The sequence below is a fragment of the Martes martes genome, assembly GCF_963455335.1.
Source record: "Martes martes genome assembly, chromosome: 10".
NCBI lineage: Eukaryota > Metazoa > Chordata > Mammalia > Carnivora > Mustelidae > Martes > Martes martes.
Window position 1 is genome coordinate 45,127,686 of NC_137898.1, and position 24,237 is coordinate 45,151,922.

General features: G+C 36.6%; 1 protein-coding gene across 3 annotated transcripts in view; it reads left to right on the top strand.

Annotated features, from left to right (window-relative positions):
• SOX6 (SRY-box transcription factor 6) overlaps positions 1 to 24,237 on the top strand; it is a 596,389-nt gene that overhangs the window by 402,511 nt on the left and 169,641 nt on the right. For all 3 annotated transcript variants that reach the window (XM_080816117.1, XM_080816115.1, XM_080816116.1), the window contains one exon: positions 1,273 to 1,341. In XM_080816117.1, coding sequence (XP_080672243.1) covers positions 1,273 to 1,341 — 69 coding nt within the window. The remainder of the gene's footprint in view (positions 1 to 1,272; positions 1,342 to 24,237) is intronic.

The following is a 24,237-nucleotide window of genomic DNA, read 5'->3' on the forward strand; positions in this document are numbered from 1 at the left end:
GGGAAGGAGTGGTCCCATCCCTCAAACTCTAGCCTGTGATAGCAGCAGCTCTATCATGAGTTCCAGTATGAGCCAGTCATCACCAGAAACCACAAAGCAACATCTGGGAGTAGACAGTTATTTTTTGTTATCTTGGGCTGAGTGAAATGTGATTTGGGTGTTTCCCTCTGCTCTGGGCTGAAGCATCAAAAAGACTCAAGAAATATACAGCTGAGGGCTGATCCGTATTCATTTCCAATTCCAAGGTTGCCCATTCTAGAATATAGGCTTTTGGAAATAGAAGAAATAGGAAGGAAAAAACCATAACTCTTGCCTTTAGAGCACTACAAAACCAAGTCCTTCTAAGTAGTCTCTGGCCACTTTTCCGACTGGCTTCTGGTGTGGGCAGTGAGTATGTTGAGCACGCCCCTTCCCCCCTGCCCCAACCTCGGGGCTCCAGCTTTTGAGGCAGTAGACAGCCTCATGCCTAGCTCATGTTTTATACTAAATACAGTTATGCCGAAGAAGTTGCTTGCTCTTCTGAGGGGCAGATTCAGTCCTCAGCAGGGCTTGCATTAAGTGACGGATATTTCTTCTAGAGACCAGATGACACGTTCACATGTTGGATTTGATTGTTGGATGAAGGAAGGACATGTAAAACTTTTATGTGGATCCTGAACTTTAAAATTAACACATTCCCCTCAAAAGGATAAATATTAAATTTTGTTTTTAAGAAGTGCTTTGTACATGTAACATCCACAACAACAACAAAAAGATTTCTGAATTTTTGCTGCTTTTTTGGCACTCCCTTGACAATATTTGTAAGTTGTATCAGTTCTGGAAATCTTTCCTTCAGAAAAGGTTGCACCAAAGTAGACCGCAAGTAATAGAAAATTCTTTCCCGGCTTTGCTTACAGATTTTACTTTTTACATCCAAATCAAGCTCTTGAGAAAAATGTAGCCAGAGTCTTCCTGTCTTTATTCTCCAAAGATCAGATTTCGACATTCCCACTCTTTCCAGATGACCAGTGCAGATATGGATGAACTGCTCCCAAGTGTCATACAAGGGCACTGTTCACCTACAGAGAAAGATTTAGGGGGTAAGCAGAGAGGTGGCACCTGTTTGAAATTCTTCATTTTCTCCAGCTTACTAAGTCTGCCTCTCTCATTTTATAGGAACTCTTTCACACAGAAGTGCAGTAAAGCATTCTTGTCATTCCAAGAGAGATACCTGGGGTAATGGCAAAGGTGCAAGCATTTCATTTGAACTTAACGAAACTTTATTTCTGATAGATTGCAAGACAACAGCAGCAACTTCTGCAGCAGCAGCACAAAATTAATCTCCTGCAGCAACAGATCCAGGTCAGTGTATTTTATTACTCTCGGCTGATGGTACTTAGATACTTTCCTCCTTGCAAATGGAATGAAAATGCTGCAAACGCACCCCTCTCTTGTCAACAGTACCAACAGGTCTGTTACTCAACGATGTTGTACAGTTGTATACATGGATGTAAGAAACATTCATCACGACCACATGGTGGTCTAAGCGTTCTTTTCGGATGTGAGGCTACAAGAATAAACCTTATCTCTTTTTCCTTTTGCCATTTGCCCAACCCTCACCCAGTAGAAATCTAAATGGTTTCAAAGGTAGCACACATGTGCTGTTTTTATTGCCATAAACCATTTTCTGTTTTGTATTTTACCATCTAATGGCATCACAGGGAGAAGCTGACGCTTATTTCCTTGTTAGGACTGTCTGATTGGGTCAATTATGAGACAAGTCTTAAAACCTGGGAAGAGATCATAACAATTAATTTGGCCTTTAATAAATATTCACTGCATTTTTGCTGGGTGCTGAGGGGAATAGAAAGATCAATGAATAATTATGTGTCTTCAAGAAGCTTATAGTCTAGGAAGGAAGAAAGACTTGTTCCCAAATCATTTTAACACAATTTAAAAAATCCCTTTTTTTGTTGTGGCAGTATGACATGGTACATAGATCATGATTGCAATGGCCTGGGAAGGAATTCTGGTTTCTGATGTTCCTTTAGACACTTAATGGTTAATGTAACTAACAGCTATCTGAGATAGGTAAGGGAAGAGACCTCCATTTTTTGAAAAGGAACATGGGTGTGTGACTTCTAGAAAACCTTAGAATACAGACCTGGTTGTCTGGTGATTAATCCTGAGGAACACTCATTCCAGACTTCTGTCTACCTGCCACAGCCTCAGTGCTTTCTCTTGGTTACTGTGGATGTTTTCTAACCTCTGCAATCTGTGTTGCAGCCTAGTTGGGGCGGTATATTGTGAATTATGGCATTCCTTTGCTTGAGTTTAATATTACACCTTCCTGTATGTTTAAAAAAAATCAATTGCATGAAGTCATAGTTTACTCTTCTACTCTTTCATTGGTGAAAGCCAGTGATTTTAACATAGAGCCTTGCTTCATTTGTTAGTTATACTTGGTGTTCCATTTAAAGTTCCCCAGCTTGGTGCCTGAGGAAGTCCCTGAACCTCATTTGGCATTTTGTCCGTTATCTTTACCTAAAGGTTTTAGCCAGTGTCTTCATTTTTGCTGTTTAATCCATTCTGATTCTGTCTTCCCTATGCAAGTGTGTATGTTTCAAAATAAAGAGTCCAAATACAGGAGAGATGGAATGTCTCTGGCATTTTTGACAGTCAGCTTTTACAATTAAATCTTGGGATCATTTCTCATCCTGATATCTCTTTTATGACTCATGCTGAGATTCCTAATTAAATAACTGTCCAGGTGTTCCTTGGTTCTGCCCTTATTAGAATTTTCAGTGTGTCTCCTACTGCTAAGGTCAAGATTTTTAGCCTGTGGTTTCCTACATTTTTCTCTAGATTCCTCTCTAAGAACTCAGTAGGTGTTAAATAACCTGATCATTTAGTTCTCTCTCTTTCTTATATTTTAAAGCAGGAATGGAAGAACTTTCCGGAGATGTTCCCTGATTTATCAGTTACTTATTGTTAATGTTTTTACTACATCTTTATATTTACTTCTTTATTTATTTTGAATGTATTTCACTTCTTCGTCCACTGTTGTTTATATGAAGTGGCTGTCTTAATCGATGTTTGCTTTGTGGTACTGAGGATGTCAGATGAATAGTGACCTAATCAGTTCAGGGCAATTTTTATGAAATATTATTAGTATTTACTGATTGCATAGGATTTTATAGTTATAACTTTACTATGTGAAATTGGTGCCTTTTTTCAAGAAACTATAGAGTATGATGTTAAAATATTATTTATTAGAATGTTCAATTTGAGAAGATGGGAAATTGTTTTTTCAAACTTTTTAATAGAAGTTTAATTGCTTTTAAAACTGTGGATATTATTGTTTAAATTTTTAAAAATTGAAGATAATCAGCACTTGATCTCAGCTGTACAAATTGTAAAATCAGAGAGATTCAAAGTATCAGAGTTGCATTCATTGTAGATATGTAGGAATCTTCGTAATAAGAATTCATATTTTAAAAAATAACAGGAAGCAATAACCTGTATTTATAGTTCATCTGTCCTGAGCTACTGTGTTATTTCATATCTTTTTAGTGTTTATCTTATCCGTATAGACCATTCAAAGAATTTTTCAAATGCTGAAAAACACTCCTTACACAAAACATATTCATCTCTGACACTTATGAAACAGGTATTTGATATTCAGACTTTTAGTTACTTATTTTTTTTCTGCAAGGGGAATGGGTTAACTGTATTTTCAAATACGGTTTTTGACAAGCTATCGTCATGATCAAATTTAGAAGAGATTATTATTGGGCTAATTTTAGTATACTTTTTGAGCAAAATATGAGATTTAAGAGATGCTTCCAACACTTTCTATCATGAAAGACACATTGTCCCTTTTGAAAACAAACCAGAAAAGAGTAAAGTAAGGTGACCGCAAAACCTTCTTCTGAAAGTGAATGTATACAGAGACAATTTGAGCCAAGTTTTACCTTCTTTCTTCTTTTTAAATCTTGAGTGCTAGAACCTGTTAGCTAACATGGTCAGCAAGATTAAGCCATGGCAATTGGCTATGGATCATGAGCAGCAGTTGGTTATGGATCAGGGGGTTACATTCAAGATTGCACTCTACTTCTAGTTCAGAATGCCGACTTGTGAATTAGTCTTGTTGTTTTGGAATTTTCAAGCTATAATATAAAGGAAGGGAGGAGTGTCTAAACTCTTGTAATAACTACACACCAACACATCTGGGCCTATTATAATCAAAACAAATGAAAACCTGAATGGTTTACAAAGAGTGAAAAAGCAGGATTTTTCCTTCGAGATAGGAAAAGGCATGATGAAGACAGTATTGTAGAAGTCCCATGCGTTTATTATGTGAAATCGTTCAAAACTTAAATGTGTAGTTAAAAACCATTTCATTTATATATTTTTTCTTCCTTAAATACAGTTTTTGACATAATTTTGCCTTAGTAAATTCTAACTAAATTTTGAAAGAGGCACTATGTAAGCCATGTTGAGAAAGTAAGATGAATGAGTTTTGTGAACCAATGTTTTTATATTTTTGATGAGTCAATTTTTGCCATTAAAAAATCAGGGTAATAACTTGAAATGATTATTAAAATGTTTTAATATTAACAGATCTTTTAGGAGGCTGTTTCCTTAGTGAATTCAAATCCCTCTGTTTGTGCTTTGGGGAAAATGGTGATTCCTCTAATTTGTTTCATATTAAGTAATTCCCCCGATATAGAGCCCAGAAAAAGTTAGACATTTTTGATATTTCCTGGACAGAAATAACAGTTTCATCAAGTCTACAGAAAGCCAAAATAATAGATGATGGAACATGGGTCCCTGGAATTGGGAATGTCGGTTCCTGTGCTTTAATTCCAAAAGACAGGTAACTGCTTTGGTCATATCATCTTCCTTGCTCCCCACCGTTACTTTCGAGTATCTTAGCCAGTCTTTTGAAGCATTTTAATTATGAGTTATGTTGACCAGTCAACAAAACTCACTTTTAACCTATTGGACATATCAAAGTATATGTACAGTGTTTTAATCAACTACTAAATAGAAGGGTAGTCTAAGCAAAGGAGAAAATACTTTATAAATCCTGCTTTCTTGATCCATCCATAAATTTATGTATCCAACCTCAGCTGCCCATGTCATGGTTCTTGAATCTAGAGAAGATGGTCTTTGTGGATGCAATGTACCACATTCTTTGGTTTCAATAGCACATTACCAGGAACATATTTAATATTGGCATTTTGTTGCTAAAGCTTAATCTTTGGAAGAAGATATCTCAGTGAGAAACTTACTTTTCCAGACATGAACAGTGTTATCTCCCTATTCATGTCTCTTCAAACCCCAATCTTAGAGATGTCCAAGTGGCTTATATTGTGTTCTTTGCGGGCAGTGTATCACATCACTGATGGAACCACACTGGTCTCCTAACACTGGGCTGGCTGATTGGGGAATTATTGGGGCATTTGGCTTTCTGGGTCAGAGCCAACGATTTAGTGAATTTATCCACACGTGTCCTTTTTTAGTATAATTGTGAAACTTGAAATTCTTATCTTTTTGTTAATCTTTATGAATTTTAATCTTTGTGATGAATGTACGATATTCCTTTCTTCATCATTTCATACATGCATTAGATGGCAAACTCCATTAGATGGCAAATGCCATTGCCGCTGCTTTCCACATACTCTATCTCATCTGAAAGCTTTCTACTTTAAATGCTGTATTACAGGCTGCTTATTTACAAGTGTTTTTCTCCTCCCTGAAGCTTCATTTTGCTCTTGAAAGTATACGAGTATTTTTCATACACAGTATTTTCTATTTTGGCTATAATATATTCCTGTGTGCTTTTCATATATTTTGTGTGTCTCTGTGTGTCTGTCATGGGATAGGGCACCATTCGATATGCATTCTTCTTCTTCCTGTCTGCTAACCAGGAGAGAGGCTAATATTATAAAAAAGGAGATGATTGTTCTTAAACCATTAAAGAGAATAATTTGAGACCTACTCTCACCTTATAAGGAGATAAACCTTGCCTTTTTTTTCCTTCAGTATAATTAACTATAGGCATTTCAGGTATCTGCTGAGCAGAATAAGGACTACCTTTTTATGCGTAGTAGTTGTCTAAGGATCAGAAATAATTACTTTGTACATTAGCCTTCATGGCCTGTATGACCTGGTTAATTAATTTTTTGCTAGGATAATAATAATAGATATATATTTGAGGATATGCTTCATCATTAAATATCTAGGTGACCTCTAATTTTAAGAGCTGGACCTTGGCATTTATTGTCTTTTGGAGATGGCTGCAGGAGCTGACACAAGCCTGATGAAAGTCAGGAGCCCTCCAGTCTCACGGAGTCCCTCTGTCGTACGTTGTATCTCTGTTAATTGTATTTAGCATTGATAAACAAAAAGCAATTACAGTGCTCCTGTTTTGGCTCTAGCCAATAGTTCTTTTTTGTGTTATTGATCAGGTAACGAATCTCCTTCCAACAGCCTCTGAACAGGACTAAATAAACCCACTGGAAGTAATTTGATACCACTATTGGCACTGTACGTGGATCTGATACTCTCTTGCAATGAAATGAGAGTTATAAACAAAGCTTAGAAGTCTAGGATTAGCCCCCAGCTTCAGCAAGCCCTTAAAATATTTTGTAATTCTATCTTCAATCATGAATTAGCCAGGAAAAACAGACCCTGTCTCCTCTATTTCTCCGCTGTACGCTGTTTTTAATTGCCCACAGGCAGGCTGTTGTGATCTTCTTTGGAAGTTTAAAACCAAGATAAAAATGCAAATCTAATTATTTCTTTTATGTAATCTAATTAACTTTTTAAGTAATGATAGATGCTCCATAGCTTGCTTCAAACATTTTAATAATGAAGTTTCTGAATTATAAAGAATAGGTAAAGCTGCTATAATTCAGGAAGAGCAAGGGCCTTCCCAGCTAAAAATTTAAATTTTCTGTGGATTAGAAACTCCGATTTAGCCACGCTAGACTGTTAAAGTTGGAGTGGATCTAAAAATAAGAGATACTTGCCCACATTCTATGAGTTACTTACTGTATGGAGTTATTAATCAGCCTTCTACCTGTTTTCTAAATGTGGCCCATAGCAGAGATGGCTCAGCAGACCAGAACCTGAATCTCAATGCTTTCGAGGCACTGGGGCTTCAGTTACCCTTCCCTCTCTAGGTGACCCTCCCTCGTCTATTTTACCTGCTTATACTTATCTCTGACTCCACTCCCCGGCTCTTTCTCAAACTACTGATACTAAAAATTCTGGGAAACCAAAGTCTTTGCTTCTTTCTGGGATTAATGAAAAAGGGAGGGTACATGACCTTTTCAAAGGCAGGAGGGTATGGAGTGGAATGGGCAGATGACCCAGGTGGTGCCAGCATGTGACATTGCCATTACGTAACACTGAATCAATCCCATGGGGAAAAGGCAGCACTCTTCTATTTTTTTCTTGACATCTTTGATTACATTGAGAGCTCAGTTTAATGTTAGTCTTTAATACCTTTCTAGGATGTGCTAATCTCTCTCTGTAGGAAAGACAGAGAGAGAGAGAGTGAGAGAGCATCTTAGTCTCAGTCTCTGAAGGCGACAGCATTTAGCTACAGATAAAATGAAATAAAATAAAATAAAAATAAAATAAAACTTTGATTTTTGTACTTACCTGGTTATCTTGTATTTATAACAAGAGATTTTAGGTTTCTATTTGAGGTAGTGCTATAAAGTTTCCTTTTGAAAGAAATGTATTTAAGCAAAAAAAAAAGAGTAAATTTAAATTAAAACCTTAAGCAAATAACAGTTGCGTACTTGGGTATGGCAAAAATTATGAAAGTGGTCTTTAATGATAACTTTTGGGAAAGCTCTGAAAAAGTACTACACTAAGAGGTATTAAAAGATTCCCCCTTCACACTGCTTCCACTTTAACAGAAGGCTAAACTTGAAACATCATATGGAAGTCCTTATGCTTCTCATTTGCTCATGGAGTAGGGTGGGGGTGGGTGGCTGTTCCTGGTGGACAACAATATTGTGAGTTTATCATTAAGCTATATTTAAAGATAACCCTGACATTATGGGTTTATTATTTTTTTTTACCTCCTTTGGAATTAAAATGCTTTTTCTTTTTATGAAGTAAAGGTGATAATGGATGGTATGTACTTTGTTTCTTTGTTTTCCATTTGGTAAAATAAGACATTCCCAAATATATATATATATCTCCATATATCCCCAGTTTTGTTTGTCTTTAGAACTTCTTTGGGACTTTTTCTCCAGTCCAAATCCTGTACTTTATAGAAGAAAACCTAAACTCCAGACTTGTCCAATCTTAAAAAGTTAAATATTGTCTGAGCTATGAGTGGAACCAACTTTCTTGACTCCTAGTCTAGTGCTCTTTCCAACATTCCAGGTTGTGTGTCAATTTGCCCTTTTTGTGACTTGAATAAATCTTAGTGCACTTCAGTTTCCTAGTTTGTAAAATGTGGATAATAACACCTAACATCTAAAAATCTCATTACATTCTCTTTGTCCTTAAACAGAAAAAAAATTGAAGATTTGTCATTAGAATCAGTTTATATCCCAGAACTACTACAACTATGGGTATATACCCACAAGGAAAGAGATAAAAAGAACATAATTGGAATCTTCCTATAGTGTAGTATGAAATGTATTCATGGCTGAGTGACTCTTTTGGTGTTTATATATAAACTTCTTAGATAGTTAATTATTTTACTTTCTGGGGGCTTTAAAGTGATATGTCTTTATATTGAGGGCCAGTCACCTTTAAAGTTAATACTTTTCTTTACAGCTACCTTCTCCAACTGACAAAAGTGAGCAGTGAGTGACAGCATTTGATGCCAGTGGTTCTCAATCTTGGTTATACCTTGTAATCACTTGGAAGCCTTTTAAAAATACTAATGCCTGGGTTCCATCCCAGAGATTCTGATTTAATTGGTCTGGGGTACAGTCCTAGTAGAAAATGGCTAAAAACTCTCTAGAGACACTAGAGGACAATCAAGACTGAGAAATACTGCTTTAGATGGTGTAATACAGACTTAATGATTAAATGTGAACTCTAAGTTGTTGGGACCATCTATCTATTTACCTGTCTAACATCTGTGTATCTATATTTATATCAATAGCTATCTATATCTAGATAAATAGAGGGTTGGACATGGATTAAACAAATAATTCTTTAGCAGCTGAAATATACTTTGGACTTTGGTCACAACTGTTTTACTTAAAAGCTAGAAAGCTTATGAACGATCATGGTTTAAACAACTTAAATAAGTTTAGTTAATTGTTCTAATAACTTGATTTTTATTTATATATAGGTATACTGGCAAAACAAGAATGTGTTGAGATCAGAATATTTTTTTCCTTTGGGAGGTGGTATTTAAAATAAAAATGAAGAGTAGCATCTCATAATAATATAAAAACTTTTAGAAAATAAATTCTCAGTTACTACTTAAACAAAATGATCCAGGAAATCAATCCATTATTTATTTTTATATGTGTTTTTTCAAAAAAATTCTCTACAAAATTGACCACATCTTGATATACTTGTGGAATGTACGAACCTGAATGCACCTTTAAGCTAGATTTGTACATATAAGTAGAAAGTATAGAGAATATGATGCATTATTTCAGAGGGTTTGTAATTTAAAATTGTTATGGAACTAGCACAGGTATTGATTAAATAAATCCAGATTTAAATTCCAGTTCTACTACTAATTAGGTCAGTGATCTGTTTTGCTACTTACTAGGTATGAGACAAGTTTCTTAATGCCTCTGAGTCTGCATTTTAATAGTAATAGATGGATAATAATAGTACCTTACTAGTTGTGAGATTAGAGAGCCTCATATAAAGCCTCTAGTATGTGTTCAATGCACAGTATCTATCAGTATCTTTATTGTTGCTGTTTTTTACCAAGTATCATTTCAGAGTACCTTATAGAAAGAATATCTATATATATATGTGTGTGTGTATATATATATATACGTACATATATATACACACACACACACATATATGTATATATATAGTATCTGTGTTTATAAGTATGTTTGTATCTATATACACATGCATATTTAGAACCCACAAATTAGCGATGTGAATACAGGGTAATCAATGTCGATGTGCTTAAATCTATTATGACCATGATAATCTAAAGGAAAAGAAAGAGCAATAGTTTTCTCTGGCTGCCAAGTGAGGGCTGTTTCAACTGTCAGTGAAAGGAGAGTAAGTTTATCAGGCACTCAGAAGTAGTTGGCCAAGAATTAGGGCTGCCTGGAGATTGTCTAAAAGAGAGCATGGCATTTTATTCTGGAAAACAGGGTCAAATTCTCACCTTTTACAACAAAATGGGCTTTCCTATTAGATCAATAGTGCTTGTGAAGTTAGAGGGACAGTAAATGAACCTTTCCAATTTATTTTATAGCTTAAAAAAAAACACAGATGAAGTTACGTGATGTAGCAGCACAAAATGCAAAAGTCTTTCTTGTTTAAAATAAAGTTGTTCATATAAATCTTGTGTATGCCATCTCCTGTAAGTCAAGCGTTTGCCCAGCTTTTGTGAATTATGTCTATACTTAGAATTTAAGAAGTTAAACAGTATGCATACCAGACTTGAGAGATGGGAAATAAAAATTGATATACTGTGTGACTCTTGATATAGCACAGGGAAATATCTTTTAAATTCTGAAGGGATGTACTGACATAACCATTTTTAATTCACATAAGGTAACTCCCACTCAAAGTTATTAATGTTAGAGTCAGATAGTTCTACTTGTTCAAAATAAAAGAAAATAAATGATGCAAAAGGGATCAGGGTCTCACTGTGAGACACTGGATTCATTTTATCTAACACCCGATCCATTAAGAAAATGTTGAAGTTGTAACATTAAACAATGAAAGTCAAGGAATTCACGGATCAGAAGAAAGGATCAAGTCCATCCTCAGTCAGGGCATAGTCATGACTTTTGTTGAACATACATTTCGGTGAAAGATTTGAATTTTCTACAGTGGCTGAAATTAGTGCAGATGGAAAGGGCTGTCAGCTGGGGTGACTTAGCTGCTGCTGGAACATCTGACAAGGTGGACAAACTACTGTGAAGAACTCGTAGCAGGCCTGGCTTATTGCATACTGGACTAGCATCCTTCATTTCCCAGCCGCACAAAGGTTGGCTGCGCCTTTATGCATTCTTTAGTTGTAGTATTCATAGGAAAGGGGTGGGAGAGCCAAGAAAGCTGATTTTAGTTTCAGTTGATCGTCTAGTAACTTTTTTCCTTTTTGAAAGTTGTGATGATATCAGGAACCGGTTACCCAAAGGGAAAAAACTTTCTCATGTGCTGTTCTTTGATAAAAGATATAAGTAAGTCCTAGTTCACTGTTTCGGGAGCTAGCTGTGGCAGAAGTCATTTGTTAATGTACAGAGAATTAGTTAAATACAAGGCTCTTTAGGATTCCTATAATTGAATGGTGCCTGAGGAGGCAATGCGGGGCCTAAAACTTCAAGGAGAGGAGAGCTCTCCAGCTGCTGGCTCATGTATTTGTCTGTCCTAAAGGACCTTTTTTCATCCTGTGGCTGTCAGCTTCTCCTTCCTCCTGACTTGCAATTTACCGAGAATCGAGAATGTCATGATAGCTCCCAGATCATCGGTTTAGGAGCCAGAGGCTGGGGCTTGAAGGAATCAGCATGGATATAGTGGTGGAAGAATGAGCTTAACAGCAGAAGATGTTGGAGAGGAAGGAAGTGCACATTGACAGGAAGCTGTCACCTTGCTCAGTGATGAGGAAAGGAGGCTTCAGAAAAGGAAAATGTAGTTCCCAGTTTTTCTCTCTATCCTACTCTGTGTAATTCTTTGTAATGCTTTGTGCGGACTCAGGTTTCTAGATTTTATGTTTGAAGATTAGGTGGAGTAGAGGCACAGTTAGATGAGCTGGAATGCTCCAAGGAGAAGCCTAGAGAGCAGGGCGCCTGACTGGTTCAGTCAGTGGAGCATGTGACTCTTGATCTCAGGGTAGTGAGTTTCAGCCCCACACTGGGCATGGAACCTACTTAAAATAAGAAAAATAAGAAATATATGGGGCGCCTGGGTGGCTCAGTGGGGTAAGCCTCTGCCTTCAGCTCAGGTCATGATCTCAGGGTCCTGGGATTGACCCCCGTATTGGCTCTCTGCTCAGCAGGGAGCCTGCTTCCCCCTCCCCCACCTGCTGCTCTGCCTACTTGTGATCTCTCTCTCTCTCTCTCTGTCAAATAAATAAATAAAATCTTTTAAAAAAGAATTATTAAAAAAAGAAAAATACATACATACATACATACATATTTTTGAAAAGGAAAGAAAAGTCCAGAGGAGCAGGCAAAGTGAGATACTAGTATTCATTATTCGTTCTAGCCAGAGGTTGTTGTCAGAAGATCAGGTAGGCCAGGTCAGATCCACAATGATAGAGCAAGCATGTAGTTTAACTTTGGAGGGATTCCAGCCCATGGCTGGAGTATCAATAGTGCAAGGGTGGAAACCAGAGCAAAGAAAAATGATGTTGAGCTTTCAAAGATGGTCTCCATACAACAGCTGTTTTCCTGTTAAGATTGTCTGATTTGTTTCTTTGGAGATTGTGCGATACACTGGTCTCTGGCAGAGCCCTTCCAGGGTCTCTGTTTTAAGGTAGAAGTACATTCCTGGAATTCCTAGGGATCCCCTGTGGGAGGGAAATTCAGATCATTGGCAATCCAGTAGAAGAGGTCATTGGAATTCTATGTTTAGGGCTTGGCTTCCATATCAGTACAGTATCTTACCTTCTCAGTAAGATTGGACCTGACTGTGGAGACCTGATTTGTGATATAACATCTATCAGATATACTGTATACCTCAAGTGATTACGTGTACAATCTTTAAGGCAAATGTCTTTGTATAATAGAATCATAGTTAAACTATTTTTTTCTTGTTTTAGCTTAGTTTTTTAAAAAATTTTCTAACATGTATTGCTTTTGTATAAGAAAAATAGTTAAAAATTTTAAATGGACTTTGAAAGAACACTGACTTTCAATATTAGTAAGATTATTAAATTTATTGTGGTGTATTCATGTGATGGGCTGTTACAGACTTTTTTTTTTTTTAAGATTTTACTTATTTATTTGACAGACAGAGATCACAAGTAGGCAGAGAGGCAGGCAGAGAGTGAGGGGGGGAAGCAGGCTCAGGGGGTCTGATGCGGGGCTTGATCCCAGGACCCTGGGATCATGACCTGAGCCGCAGGCAGAGGCTTTAACCCACTGAGCCACCCAGGCACACCTCTTATAGACTTTTAAAGATATTTACAAATAATTTTTAATGATTTGAGGTAATGCTTACAATATATCATCAGGTGGAAAAAACCCAGAATGCGATAACAATCTCAGCTACATACAAATAGGCATAAAAAAGACTGGAAGAGAATGCATTGTTTTTATAATTAGCTTTATTATTCTTATTTTACTTTTTTTAAATGCAGGTAACAAAAAAGGAGCAGGCATCTATCTTTTTATCTTGTGATCACCTGTCGGATAGATTGTGATCACCAATAGATCAACAGATCTTATGATTTAATTGTCATATCTGATTTCTGGTTGTTCAAATAGAGCTTCCAGTTAAGAAAAAACAACCAGGTCTCCAAATAGTTGGGAAAAAAATGTGCAGGTACAGATCTTTCCAGTAGTGTCAGGCTATTTTACTGAGGCCATCCCATCTCTTTTGTTTTGCCAACCATCTTTGCCCAGGACACTGAATTAATCCCACAGACTTGTATGTTCTGTTGGAGCGGGGAGGCCCTGATTTCAAGCCTAATAAAAAGGGATCCATGGAGATGATAGCTGATCTACTCACAGCAGAACTTGTTCTTCTTATAGAAGGTATCTCCCAACTGGGGGATAATAGTATTAGAGCAGTGTAGGGTGGCAGAAAGAAGCCTAGACTTGGACTCAGGATGTCTGTGTCTAGTTTTTGTTTGGCTAGTAACTACATGACCTCTGGAAAATTATTCTTCTGCAATGATTTTCATTTTCCATATATTTAGAACAAAGATCACTGTACAAGATTATTGCAGAAACTTCTTGTGACTATGACCTCCTGTGACTCTGGATGAAGGGAATTAACTCTGGTCCTTGGGAAATGGAGAGTAGTAGGCAGTTTTGCCTAAGAAGGTCGCAGGCAAATGTCAGATTTGGCCACAGCATAAGCCATGTCCCCCTAGGAATGTTTGCATTTTAAACTATTGAAAGGTTTTAAATGATGAGGTCAAATTCATGTTTCCTTTGTGGGGTATTGGGATGGCTTGTAATGCCTGCCACATGAAATGATGACTATCGGGGATTCCTAGAAAAACATATTTAGGAAGAGGGCCTATAAATGCCTGCTTTCAGTCTACACCAAACACATTTCTGCAGCCAATGACAAACTCCTGCCATTAGGGCTATATAATGGAAAGGGTGACACAAACTTCATTTTAGTGTTGTTAGTGAAATATTATAATTTTGGGGAAAAAATCCTTATAGCTTTGCTGAAGTATTAATTGCAGGAAATTACAACATATCCTCGTGTAGAATTATGTCAGTGGCATATATAGCATGTAACACCTTTTCCTAGTCTCTCTTGTTTTCACCCTAAGTGTTGCATTTCATTTGAAAAGAGATGTGTTAAGTAGTTAGAATTTTGTCTAACTGTGGGGGTGGTGCTGAGTGAGGCTCAGACTGTCTGAAAACAATTAAGCTGTGAAGGGGAGACTATTTGGTTATGCTTTCTAGAAGTGGGTTTACTGCTTGAAGCATAATGTTGGTGTGGATATTCTTTCGGCCATATCCTGATTTCTAGCTTGTTAGGTTCCATCGTCTAGTCCCAATAAATTTTCCAACTACAATTTATTTATTGGGTTGCAATATAAAAAATGAGAGAATTTCATTTCTGATGTGTGGTAGAGTTTAATATGGTTTTCTGATTTCCTCCCATTTTGTTTGAAGTAAATAGGGTAATTACTCACTAAAATTCTAATATCTTTCAGGGCTTTAGGGATGAATCTAAAACAGAACCATATAATGTTTTATTTAAGCAAATCCATGTTCTTATTAGGCAGTTCACCTTAATGTCATTTTTTATAAATAAACTTTGTTTTATTTTTTCAAGGGTTATTTAATTAATTTTGTTGTACTACCACATTCTGACACTGCATCTGCTAAGGCCTGCAGGACGTGATTTGTGGTTTAAAAATGAAAATAATTTATTATTTGAAAAATGATAAATCATTCGGGAATGATACATAAATATGAATGTAAAAGAGTCTAATGCACTTCCATCTCATTTTTTTTCTTTTGTACTAAAGCATCTGTACAGTTATCTGTGTTTGCACAAAGCATTTGTGCCAGTTGTACATCTGATTAATATCTAACTAGATATGAGTGAAACCTATTCTGGAGAAACTACCACAGTGCTGGCTTCTTGAACTGTTTATGGTTTCCATTAATTGCGGGGCTTTACCATATAACCATTGTATAGATCTGGTTTTACTTATGAAACCCAGATCTGCTTTCCTTCCCCACTGAGCAGGGTGAAGTTATTTGTGCTACCAGCTTCTTATTATTTTGGGGTTCATAGCATCTTGGGGATTGAAGCTGTCAGCCCTGAAACTCCCAGTGTTTCTGTGGAAAGATTAACATTGCTGGAGTAAATCCTTGGTAAGTTTGCTTTCCATGCAACACAGTCAGGTTAAACAAGCACTTTACTTTTGAATAAAGTATTTATTTTAATAATTATGGAAAGATGCTCATTTCCCCACAGCCGCTCCCCTCTCTACTTTGGAAGAGAAGTCTAGACTAGAAGGCTTTTAAAGTCTGGTCATTAGTCTTTCATTAGAGCCTCCATATTTTTCCCCAGAGGGAGGAGTAGGTAAGGGAATGAGGTAGGGGACAGTACAGAGATTTCTGTGTAAAAGGTAACTTTGTCTTTTCTCCTGAAGAAGGCTCAAAGATCATCTTATTTTCTTTGGAAATGAGAATGTGTGAGGGGATATTTTGGTTGGGTTTATAAGGCCATTTTATTTTCCTAGTAAAAAGAGCTGCCTTCGTAAGTAGTGGTCTTAATCTCCAACCTGAAAGAACATGGTGGCTGAGTGTTCCAAAGGGGCAAAATGTATTGGATTTAAATAGGACAGCAAGTCTGTCCAGTTCTGGTCCTTAACCATTTCAGATTTGCCAGAGCTAGCTCCTGAATGTAGGTTGAAAAGCAGCTGGGAGATGTACTGGTAATTCACAAAATGGGTGTTCTCATTATTAACCATAAAGTATAGGAAAGATATCTGGGAAGAAATCTAAGGAGATACTGCCTCTCCGTTTATGCCAACAGTGTTTGGGAACATTCTCATTACTTTTTTGACTAGAAAAGGCTTATTGCATGTGGAAAAACAAAACAAAACAAAACAAAAAACCAATAGGAGGTCCCCCCCCCCCCGCTTTTTTTGACTAACTAGCTGTGAAGTTGTATGAGAAAGAGAAAACACTTTGAAAAATGGTCTGAGCTCTCGTGTATTAAGCACAGCAGATGAAATGATTTATTGGGTTTTATACACATTCTGTAAAGGGTAAGCATTGCTAACAGAATGAGTGGCAGCCTCTGGGAGCTGAACAGGCCCCAGGGACTAGTCTTTGTTCCTCTGGTCTTGACAGGCATGTGTCTCTGTTAAATGAGAGCTTAATTTCTCTCATATGTGAACAATTTCGAAGCCCAACAAAGGCAGCCCGGACTGGAGCTATTTAAAAGAACCAGCACAGGAGGAAGCATTCTTGAAGAAAGGGGATGCTAAAAGGCTAATTACTCACCATGGCTTAGCAACTATTTTATTTTTTCCCTAAGCAAGGTTTATTAACATGGATCTGCCACATTTTTTTAACATAAACACGCATTAAAATTACAAGGTTATATTTTTATTCTTTGTGAAATAGCCATTTGCTGATCTCTGCTCATTGAAAAGAGGTGCCCCCATCAGCGGTGGTGGTGTATATCATGGAATATTAATTCACTAGGGGGGGAGGGGAGAGGCTAATATACTTTGGATCCTTTCTCTCTCAAGTGGAAGGAATTTAAAGTATTTACTAAGCAGCATCCTTGGCAACACTGTGAACCCTTTCTTTAGACAGTAATTGCTTAAAATGTGGAGGGGATCTTTATTTCAACATTTTCTGTGGGTGTTTCAAGCTATGATTTGTTTAGTTTGTCTCAATTTGTGGACTCTGGCATCTGGGGGAAAATCCATGTTGTTGAAGAGGCATATGTAGGAAGTTACAGGTATATTTCCATTTACACTGTTCATATTTTCTTAAGGTTTTATAAACTAGATCATTTTTCCTCTTTTGACTTGTATTATAATCCTCATTAGCCCTTTATCTTGATTTCTGACTACTTATCTTTAAATTTCTGTACTTTTCGTTTCAAGCTTGATATCTTCAGCTAATTATCTATAAAAAAAATTTAAATGTATTTATATGACAACTATTATATTATTAAGGTAAGAATATATAAATATGAACAATAATTACCTACTTATTTATCTGTTTTTTTGTGTTTTTAAAACAGGACACACCAAGTATTTAAGTTGTTTACAGAAAAGAATTTTAGAAATGAAAGAGAAATTTATAATTTCTTATGAAGACACGATGTTGAATCTTGAGACACTTTGGCCAAACTTGCCTCTTGATTTATTTTAGAAGTAAAACAGTGGCCTTGGTTCTCTTGATGATTACCAATAATTTGCTGAATCACCTTTGGCAAATCACTTAATCCCTGGGGCCACAAATGCCTCATCTGTAAATAAAGGGTTTTTTTTATGGATCTCTGAAATAAAATAAATGACATGATTGCAAAGTGCCCATAAAAAATTTGTTGAAAAATCCCCCTGAAAAACATTATTACAAGTCTACATTTTGAATTTTTTAAGTGGGAAAATAAGAAAATCTTCAAATATGATACCTTGGCTGGCATAAAGCCAGACGTGCAATGTTATCCTTTTATGGGACCAACATTCTACTATACATGACAGGCTCTGTGTGGCACAGCAAAAATGTGAGAAAACTGTGGATTTTATTTGTAATGATGGATGGCTGACAGATCACTCTTTTTATTGCATTTATCAAAGTGGTCTTCATGAGTGAATCACATTTTTCATATACCATTTAACAATTGTAGTAAAAAAAAAAAAAAAGGTATAATTTCGGCCTGCATGGCTATTTCTACTAGTGTATAGATAACTCCTGAAAGTGTCTGAGCCCTATGTATGGCCATGGTGATCTAACTCAGGAGAATGGGTGGTATCTTTACTTAGAGTGTGAAATGGTGACTATGTGACTTGGAGAGGAAAAAAATAAAAGCCATTTCCTCCCAGGTGCTTTTTTTTTTTAGTATTCTTGCTTGCTACCCAGAGGTACTGTGGTTTCCAAAAGAAGCCATGTTTTAGTAGAAATAACACATGCCAAACCACTTAAACTAATGACTAAGCATCTTTGTTCCAGATTTGGATTGCATTTGAATATGAAAAACAGTGAGATCTTCAGAAATGAGAGTCAAAGAAAATTCTAGCATCCTTATTTCTGACATGAATTAATTAGGTTAAGATTGCTTGCTTTTTGTTTGTTTGTTTGTTTAGGATGTTATCCAGAATGAACAACTGATATCATTTCTTTGTAAATCTGCCTCTCTTTCTTCCAGTTTTTATTGAGATGTAATTGACCTACATCACTGTATAAGTTTAAGTTATATAGCATAATGGTTTAACCTACATATACATACTATGAAATAATTATTGCATCAAGTTTGGTTAGCATCCATTATCTCATATAGATTTAATATAAAGAAAAAGCAAAAAAATAAAGAAAAAAGTTATTTTCTTTGCTTTTTTAAAAAAGATTTATTTATTTTGAGAGAGAGCGAGAGCAAGAGAGCAGGGAGAGGGGCAGAGAGAGAGAGAGAATCCTGAAGCAGACACCACACTGAGCACAGAGCCCAATGAGGGGCTCTGTCCCAAGCCCCTGAGATCATGACCTGAGCCTGTCTATTTTTCTATGAGATTTTTTGTTTGTTTTAGTTTCCACATACAAGTGAGATCATGCAGTATTTATCTTTCTCTGACTTATTTCTCTGACTTATTTCACTTAGCATAACACCCTCAAGGTTCATCCACGTTGTTGCAGGTGGCAGAATTTTCTTGTTTTTATATGGCTTGAATAATATTCCATTGTGTATATACACCACAACTTCTTTATCCTCTCATCTGTTATCAGACACTTGGGGCGTTTCCATATCTTGGCTATTGTAAAAAAATGCTGCTACAACATCATGGTGCAGATTTCTTTTCAAGTTAATGTTTTCATTTCCTTTGGATATATTCCCCAAAGTGGAACTGCTAGAGAAATATGGTAGTTTGATTTTTAAGTTTTTGAGGTTCCTCTATACTGTTTTCTATAATGGCTGTGTCAGTTTCCATAATGGCTGTGCCAGTTTGATGTGCCCATCAGGAGTTCAAGGGTTCCCTTTTGTCTACATCCATGCCAGCATTTGTTATCTCCTGTCTTTTTGATGATGGCCATTCCAACAGGCATGTGGCAGTATCTCATTGTGGTTTTAATTTGCATTTCCCTAATGACTAGTGATGTTGAGCATCTTTCCATGTACCTGTTGTCTGCCTCTTTTGTTATATTTCCTGTTCTTATACATGACGTCACTCCAGGTCATTGATCTTGGCTTTTCTTCGCACATCTTATAATTGTCAATTCTGGTCCAAATGTCTCATATGGAGCTCCCATTTTTCATTCCCACTGTTAGCAACATGATCCAGATTATCATTACTTCATGCCCAAGCTGCTGAAATATAGTCTTAAATTGTCTCCTCACCTTTAGTCTGTTTGTTTCCACTTCACACATTCATTCCAAAGTATTTTTCCTCATTGTGCTTATCTTCTCAGAGATGTTGAATCGAATTGTGTTTTGTTGACAATGATTTTGATTTACCTAATACATTTTCATTGAGCATGTATATTTCTGACACTAGTCCTTGAGGATATGGCAATCTATGAAAATTTCTGCTTTGCTTACATTCCAGTGGGGGAAGGTGGGCATAAATGAGAAAAGTGAAATTTTAGCATGTCATAAGAACTGCTATGCAGGAAAAATAGAGAAGGAAAACGAGGTAATGCAGTTTTAAATAGTTTGCTTGAGCAAAGCCTTTAAGGAAAGAAAGCAAGTTCAGTCAAGTGGCTATCTGGAGTAAGACCCTTCCATGCAGAAGGAACAGCAGATGCAAAGACTCATAAGTAGGAGGAAGTCACCTCTATTTAAGGAATATCAAGGGGCCACCATGGCTGGTGGATATGGGGTAATTTTTGAGGGTGAACAAAATGGAGGAGAATAGGAAATGAGAACAGAGAAGGCCTTTTATATCATTGTAAGGACTTTGCTCTTTAAGTGGAATGTGAGGCGACTTTGATAGCATGATCTGACTTTGGTTTTAACAGAATTATTCTGGATATTGTATTGCTAATAGACTGAAGGAGGCAGGAGTAGAAACTGGGAGACCATGAGAAGGTTATTTAGGCAAGTAACTTTGGTAACTTGGCCCAGAGCAGTAAAAGTAGTGAGAAATTGTTAGATTCCAGATATAATGGGAAAGTAGAGCCAAAGAGATTTGGAATGAAATGAAGGGGAATGAAGTCACTTTCAAATGACTTCAAGGACTTTGACCTAAGCAACTGGGAAAATGGAGTTGCCGTTCATTGGGAAAATTGTAGAACAGGTAACAGTGGAGGGTAAGAGTGAGAATATGGTGAGTGGGAATGAGGAGGAAATTCAGGAGTTTAGTGTTGAAGTGTTGAATTGAAATACTCATTAGAGATCCAGGTGGAGATATTGGGTAGGCAATAGGACATACAAGTCTGTAATTCAAAAGGGAGATAAGGACTAGAAATGTACATTTGGGAATATCAATGTGTAGATGATTTTTAAAGTTCAAAGTTGTTAGCTTGAATTTCATGGCCATCCATAAAATGGTTCCTACTCTTATTTCTAGATTTTCTTTTTGCTAGATAGTTAAGCACACTTGCCTACGTGTTATTTCCTGAACATGATCGTTACTTCCTGTCTTCATGTCAATTATCATATTGTTTTTTTTTTTTTCTACTTGGAATGCCTATTTTTCTCCTCACATTCATCTTTGCCTTCAAAAATCTAGAATTCCAAATGGTCTAGTTCCCTGATCACCTCTGCCCCTATCCCCTGCCTGAACTAAAGTCTTTTTCTCTTCGGAGCTTACACAGACCGTGGTGCTTTTCTTATAGGACTTACCACATGCTACCATACTGCTACCATATTTTAGCCCATCTTACATGTCTTATCCTTCCAACAAGATCATAGAATCCTTGAAGACAGAGGTCACGTTTATTTTTACATTCCCAGCATGTCTAGCTTGGTGTCTCATCTTGGTGGATGTTTACTGAATATTGCTGAATTGAATAATTGAAATCTTAAATCATTTTAATGGACAAAGGAGACAATCAAAAGTATTAAAGTATTCTTTTTTCTTCTTTTGTATACTCATCACTAATGAAGCAAATACTGAAAAAACATATCTGAAATGAATGGTACTAAAATATTTAGCTCATAACTCCATGAATTCTATACAATGATGGAAATTTAGGAAATAGTGTGCTGAATTCTGTAGGCACTGATCTGACTGAGGTTAAGGGTATCCAATTTAAAGAGTTAATAGTTGATGAATTAATTGGCTATTCAAATCTTGCTTGATTAAAGTTGGTAATCTTGATGAAAAAACAGTATACCTTTTATTTTTTTTTTTTAAATTTTTTTTTAAGATTTTATTTATTTATTTGACACAGAGAGAGAGAGATCACAAGTAGGAAGAGAGGCAGGCAGAGAGAGAGAGAGAGAGGAGGAAGCAGGCTCCCCGCTGAGCAGAGAGCCCGATGCGGGGCTTGATCCCAGGACCCTGGGACCACGACCTGAGCCGAAGGCAGAGGCTTTAACCCGCTGAGCCACCCAGGCGCCCCAACAGTATACCTTTTATAAATAAAAAAAGTTTAATGACTTATTTAGAAAAATCATTTCAGTGACCTGTTTGGATTGACTCTGATATGAATTAAAATGCTTAGAGCAAATAGGACTGTGAATGCATTTATATACTACAAAGTTTCATTGGCCCTTATTTGTCTTTAAATTAGTGAATAATTTGTATTTATAAAAAAGAAATATTGAGTACTTATGATATGCTAAGGACTTTTATAAGCCCTTTAAAAATGTCACCTCCTTATATCCTATGTATTCAGTCCTTTAGATTTCTTTATTGAGCATTATTTAACTTTACTACAGTTTTTGAACAGTAATGCTCTGGTTCTTTAGGGAAACTTCAGAAAGGAGAAGTAAGAGCTATGTTTTTTTATAGCCTGAATTTACTATCTGGTCTCTTTTTTGAGCTTTATAACTTATATAATTCTTGCTTCTATTCTGTTAAAACCAGCAATCTCGAGAGTGGTAGATTTAACTCAATTCTTTAAATGTTTGTTAAATGCCTTACTACTGAGCTGGAGATACCAAGGTGGAAAAGATAATGTCTCTGCTTTGTGAAGTTCATGGTTTAGTAAGAGAGACATCTGAACAATAATCATGTTATTGTGAAATATTGTTGATTTTTTTAATTTAATAATATTCTTTATTAGCTTTGTTAACTGATCATGGCCAAGACATATTTTAGTTTTATCAGTATTCAGGGTCTATCTCTTAAATGTGATGGAGGTATTTGTGGCTTGTTAGTTATGACATCAAGTAGAACAGTAGTACTTGCTAGAACTCATGAAAATACTCTGAAAAGTTTTCCTCCACAAAAGTAGATTTTTTTAAAAAATATTTATTTATTTGACAGAGAGAGAGAGATCACAAGTAGGCAGAGAGGCAGGCAGAGTGAGAGGGGGGAAGCAGGCTCGCTGCTGAGCAGAGAGCCCGATGCGGGGCTCGATCCCAGGACCCTGGGGTAATGACCTGAGCTGAAGGCAGAGGCTTTAATCGATTGAGCCACCCAGACGCCCCAAAAGTAGGTTTTTTTTAAAGATTATATTTATTTATTTGACAGAGAGAGAGATACAAGTAGGCAGAGAGGCAGGCAGAGAGAGAGGGGAAGCAGGCTTCCCGCTGAGCAGGAAGCCCGATTCAGGGCTCGATCCCAGGACCCTGGGATCATGACCTGAGCCGAAAGCAGAGGCTTAACCCACTGAGCCACCCAGGTGCCCCACACAAAAGTAGATATTTAAAAGAACTATTTTACTATTTGTTATTTTAGTAATCAACTGTAGGAAGAACCACAGTTAGCAATAAAAAAAAAGTTTATTTCACAGACTTACTGAATATCTTCTCTGTGTATTGTGATTAAAAGCTGAGTGTATGAAGGCAATAGAGGAAATATGAGACATAATGCTTTCTCTCAAAGAACTCTTAAAAGGACCAAGGAAACAAAATTTTCATATATTTTAAAATGTGAGAGCAATTGCAGTGTGTCTTGTCAACAAGTACAAACCACTGATTATAAATGAAATGGCTAAATGCTACAGGTCTACTGATCATTATGATTGAAAGTAAAAAGTTACAGACTACTTTACAAAATTTTTACTTGCCTTAAATCGAATGTAGTAGTATGTTGTACTTTTCATTTTTAGCACTGTATAGCTAATAGTCATTTGAGAATTTCTACAGGCTCAAATCTTTGTCTTGCAACCAATCTCTTTCAGAAATGGGGGCAGGGCGGGCTTAAACAATATTAAGCTGCTTCTAAAGCTGAGGCACAAGTATACCTTTCAATGCCCAAACTTTTCACAGAGGACACGATACATACCACATGATGAACTGTAGTTCACAGGAGCCACAGGGAGAGAGTCTGCAGGCTGTTATCTTGCTGGGATTAACGTTGTCTTTGGGGTAGTTTTAGAAGCCAAATCCATGTGGTGTCAAGGCTCTGGGAGAATGGTTTAACCTATAACTTAGGAGGACTTCACTCAAGATTTATTGGCAAGATTTGCCTTTCACTTTAAGGGAGACGTGCTTTTCATCCTGAGACTTGATCTGAAAAGTGTGTGTGAGTTTTTTTCCTCTCTCCAGATTTTGTTTTTCCTGAGGTGTTTGAGAAAGCCTGATTTAGTCCTTTTTTGGTGGATGATACCTAACTTTTTTTTTTTT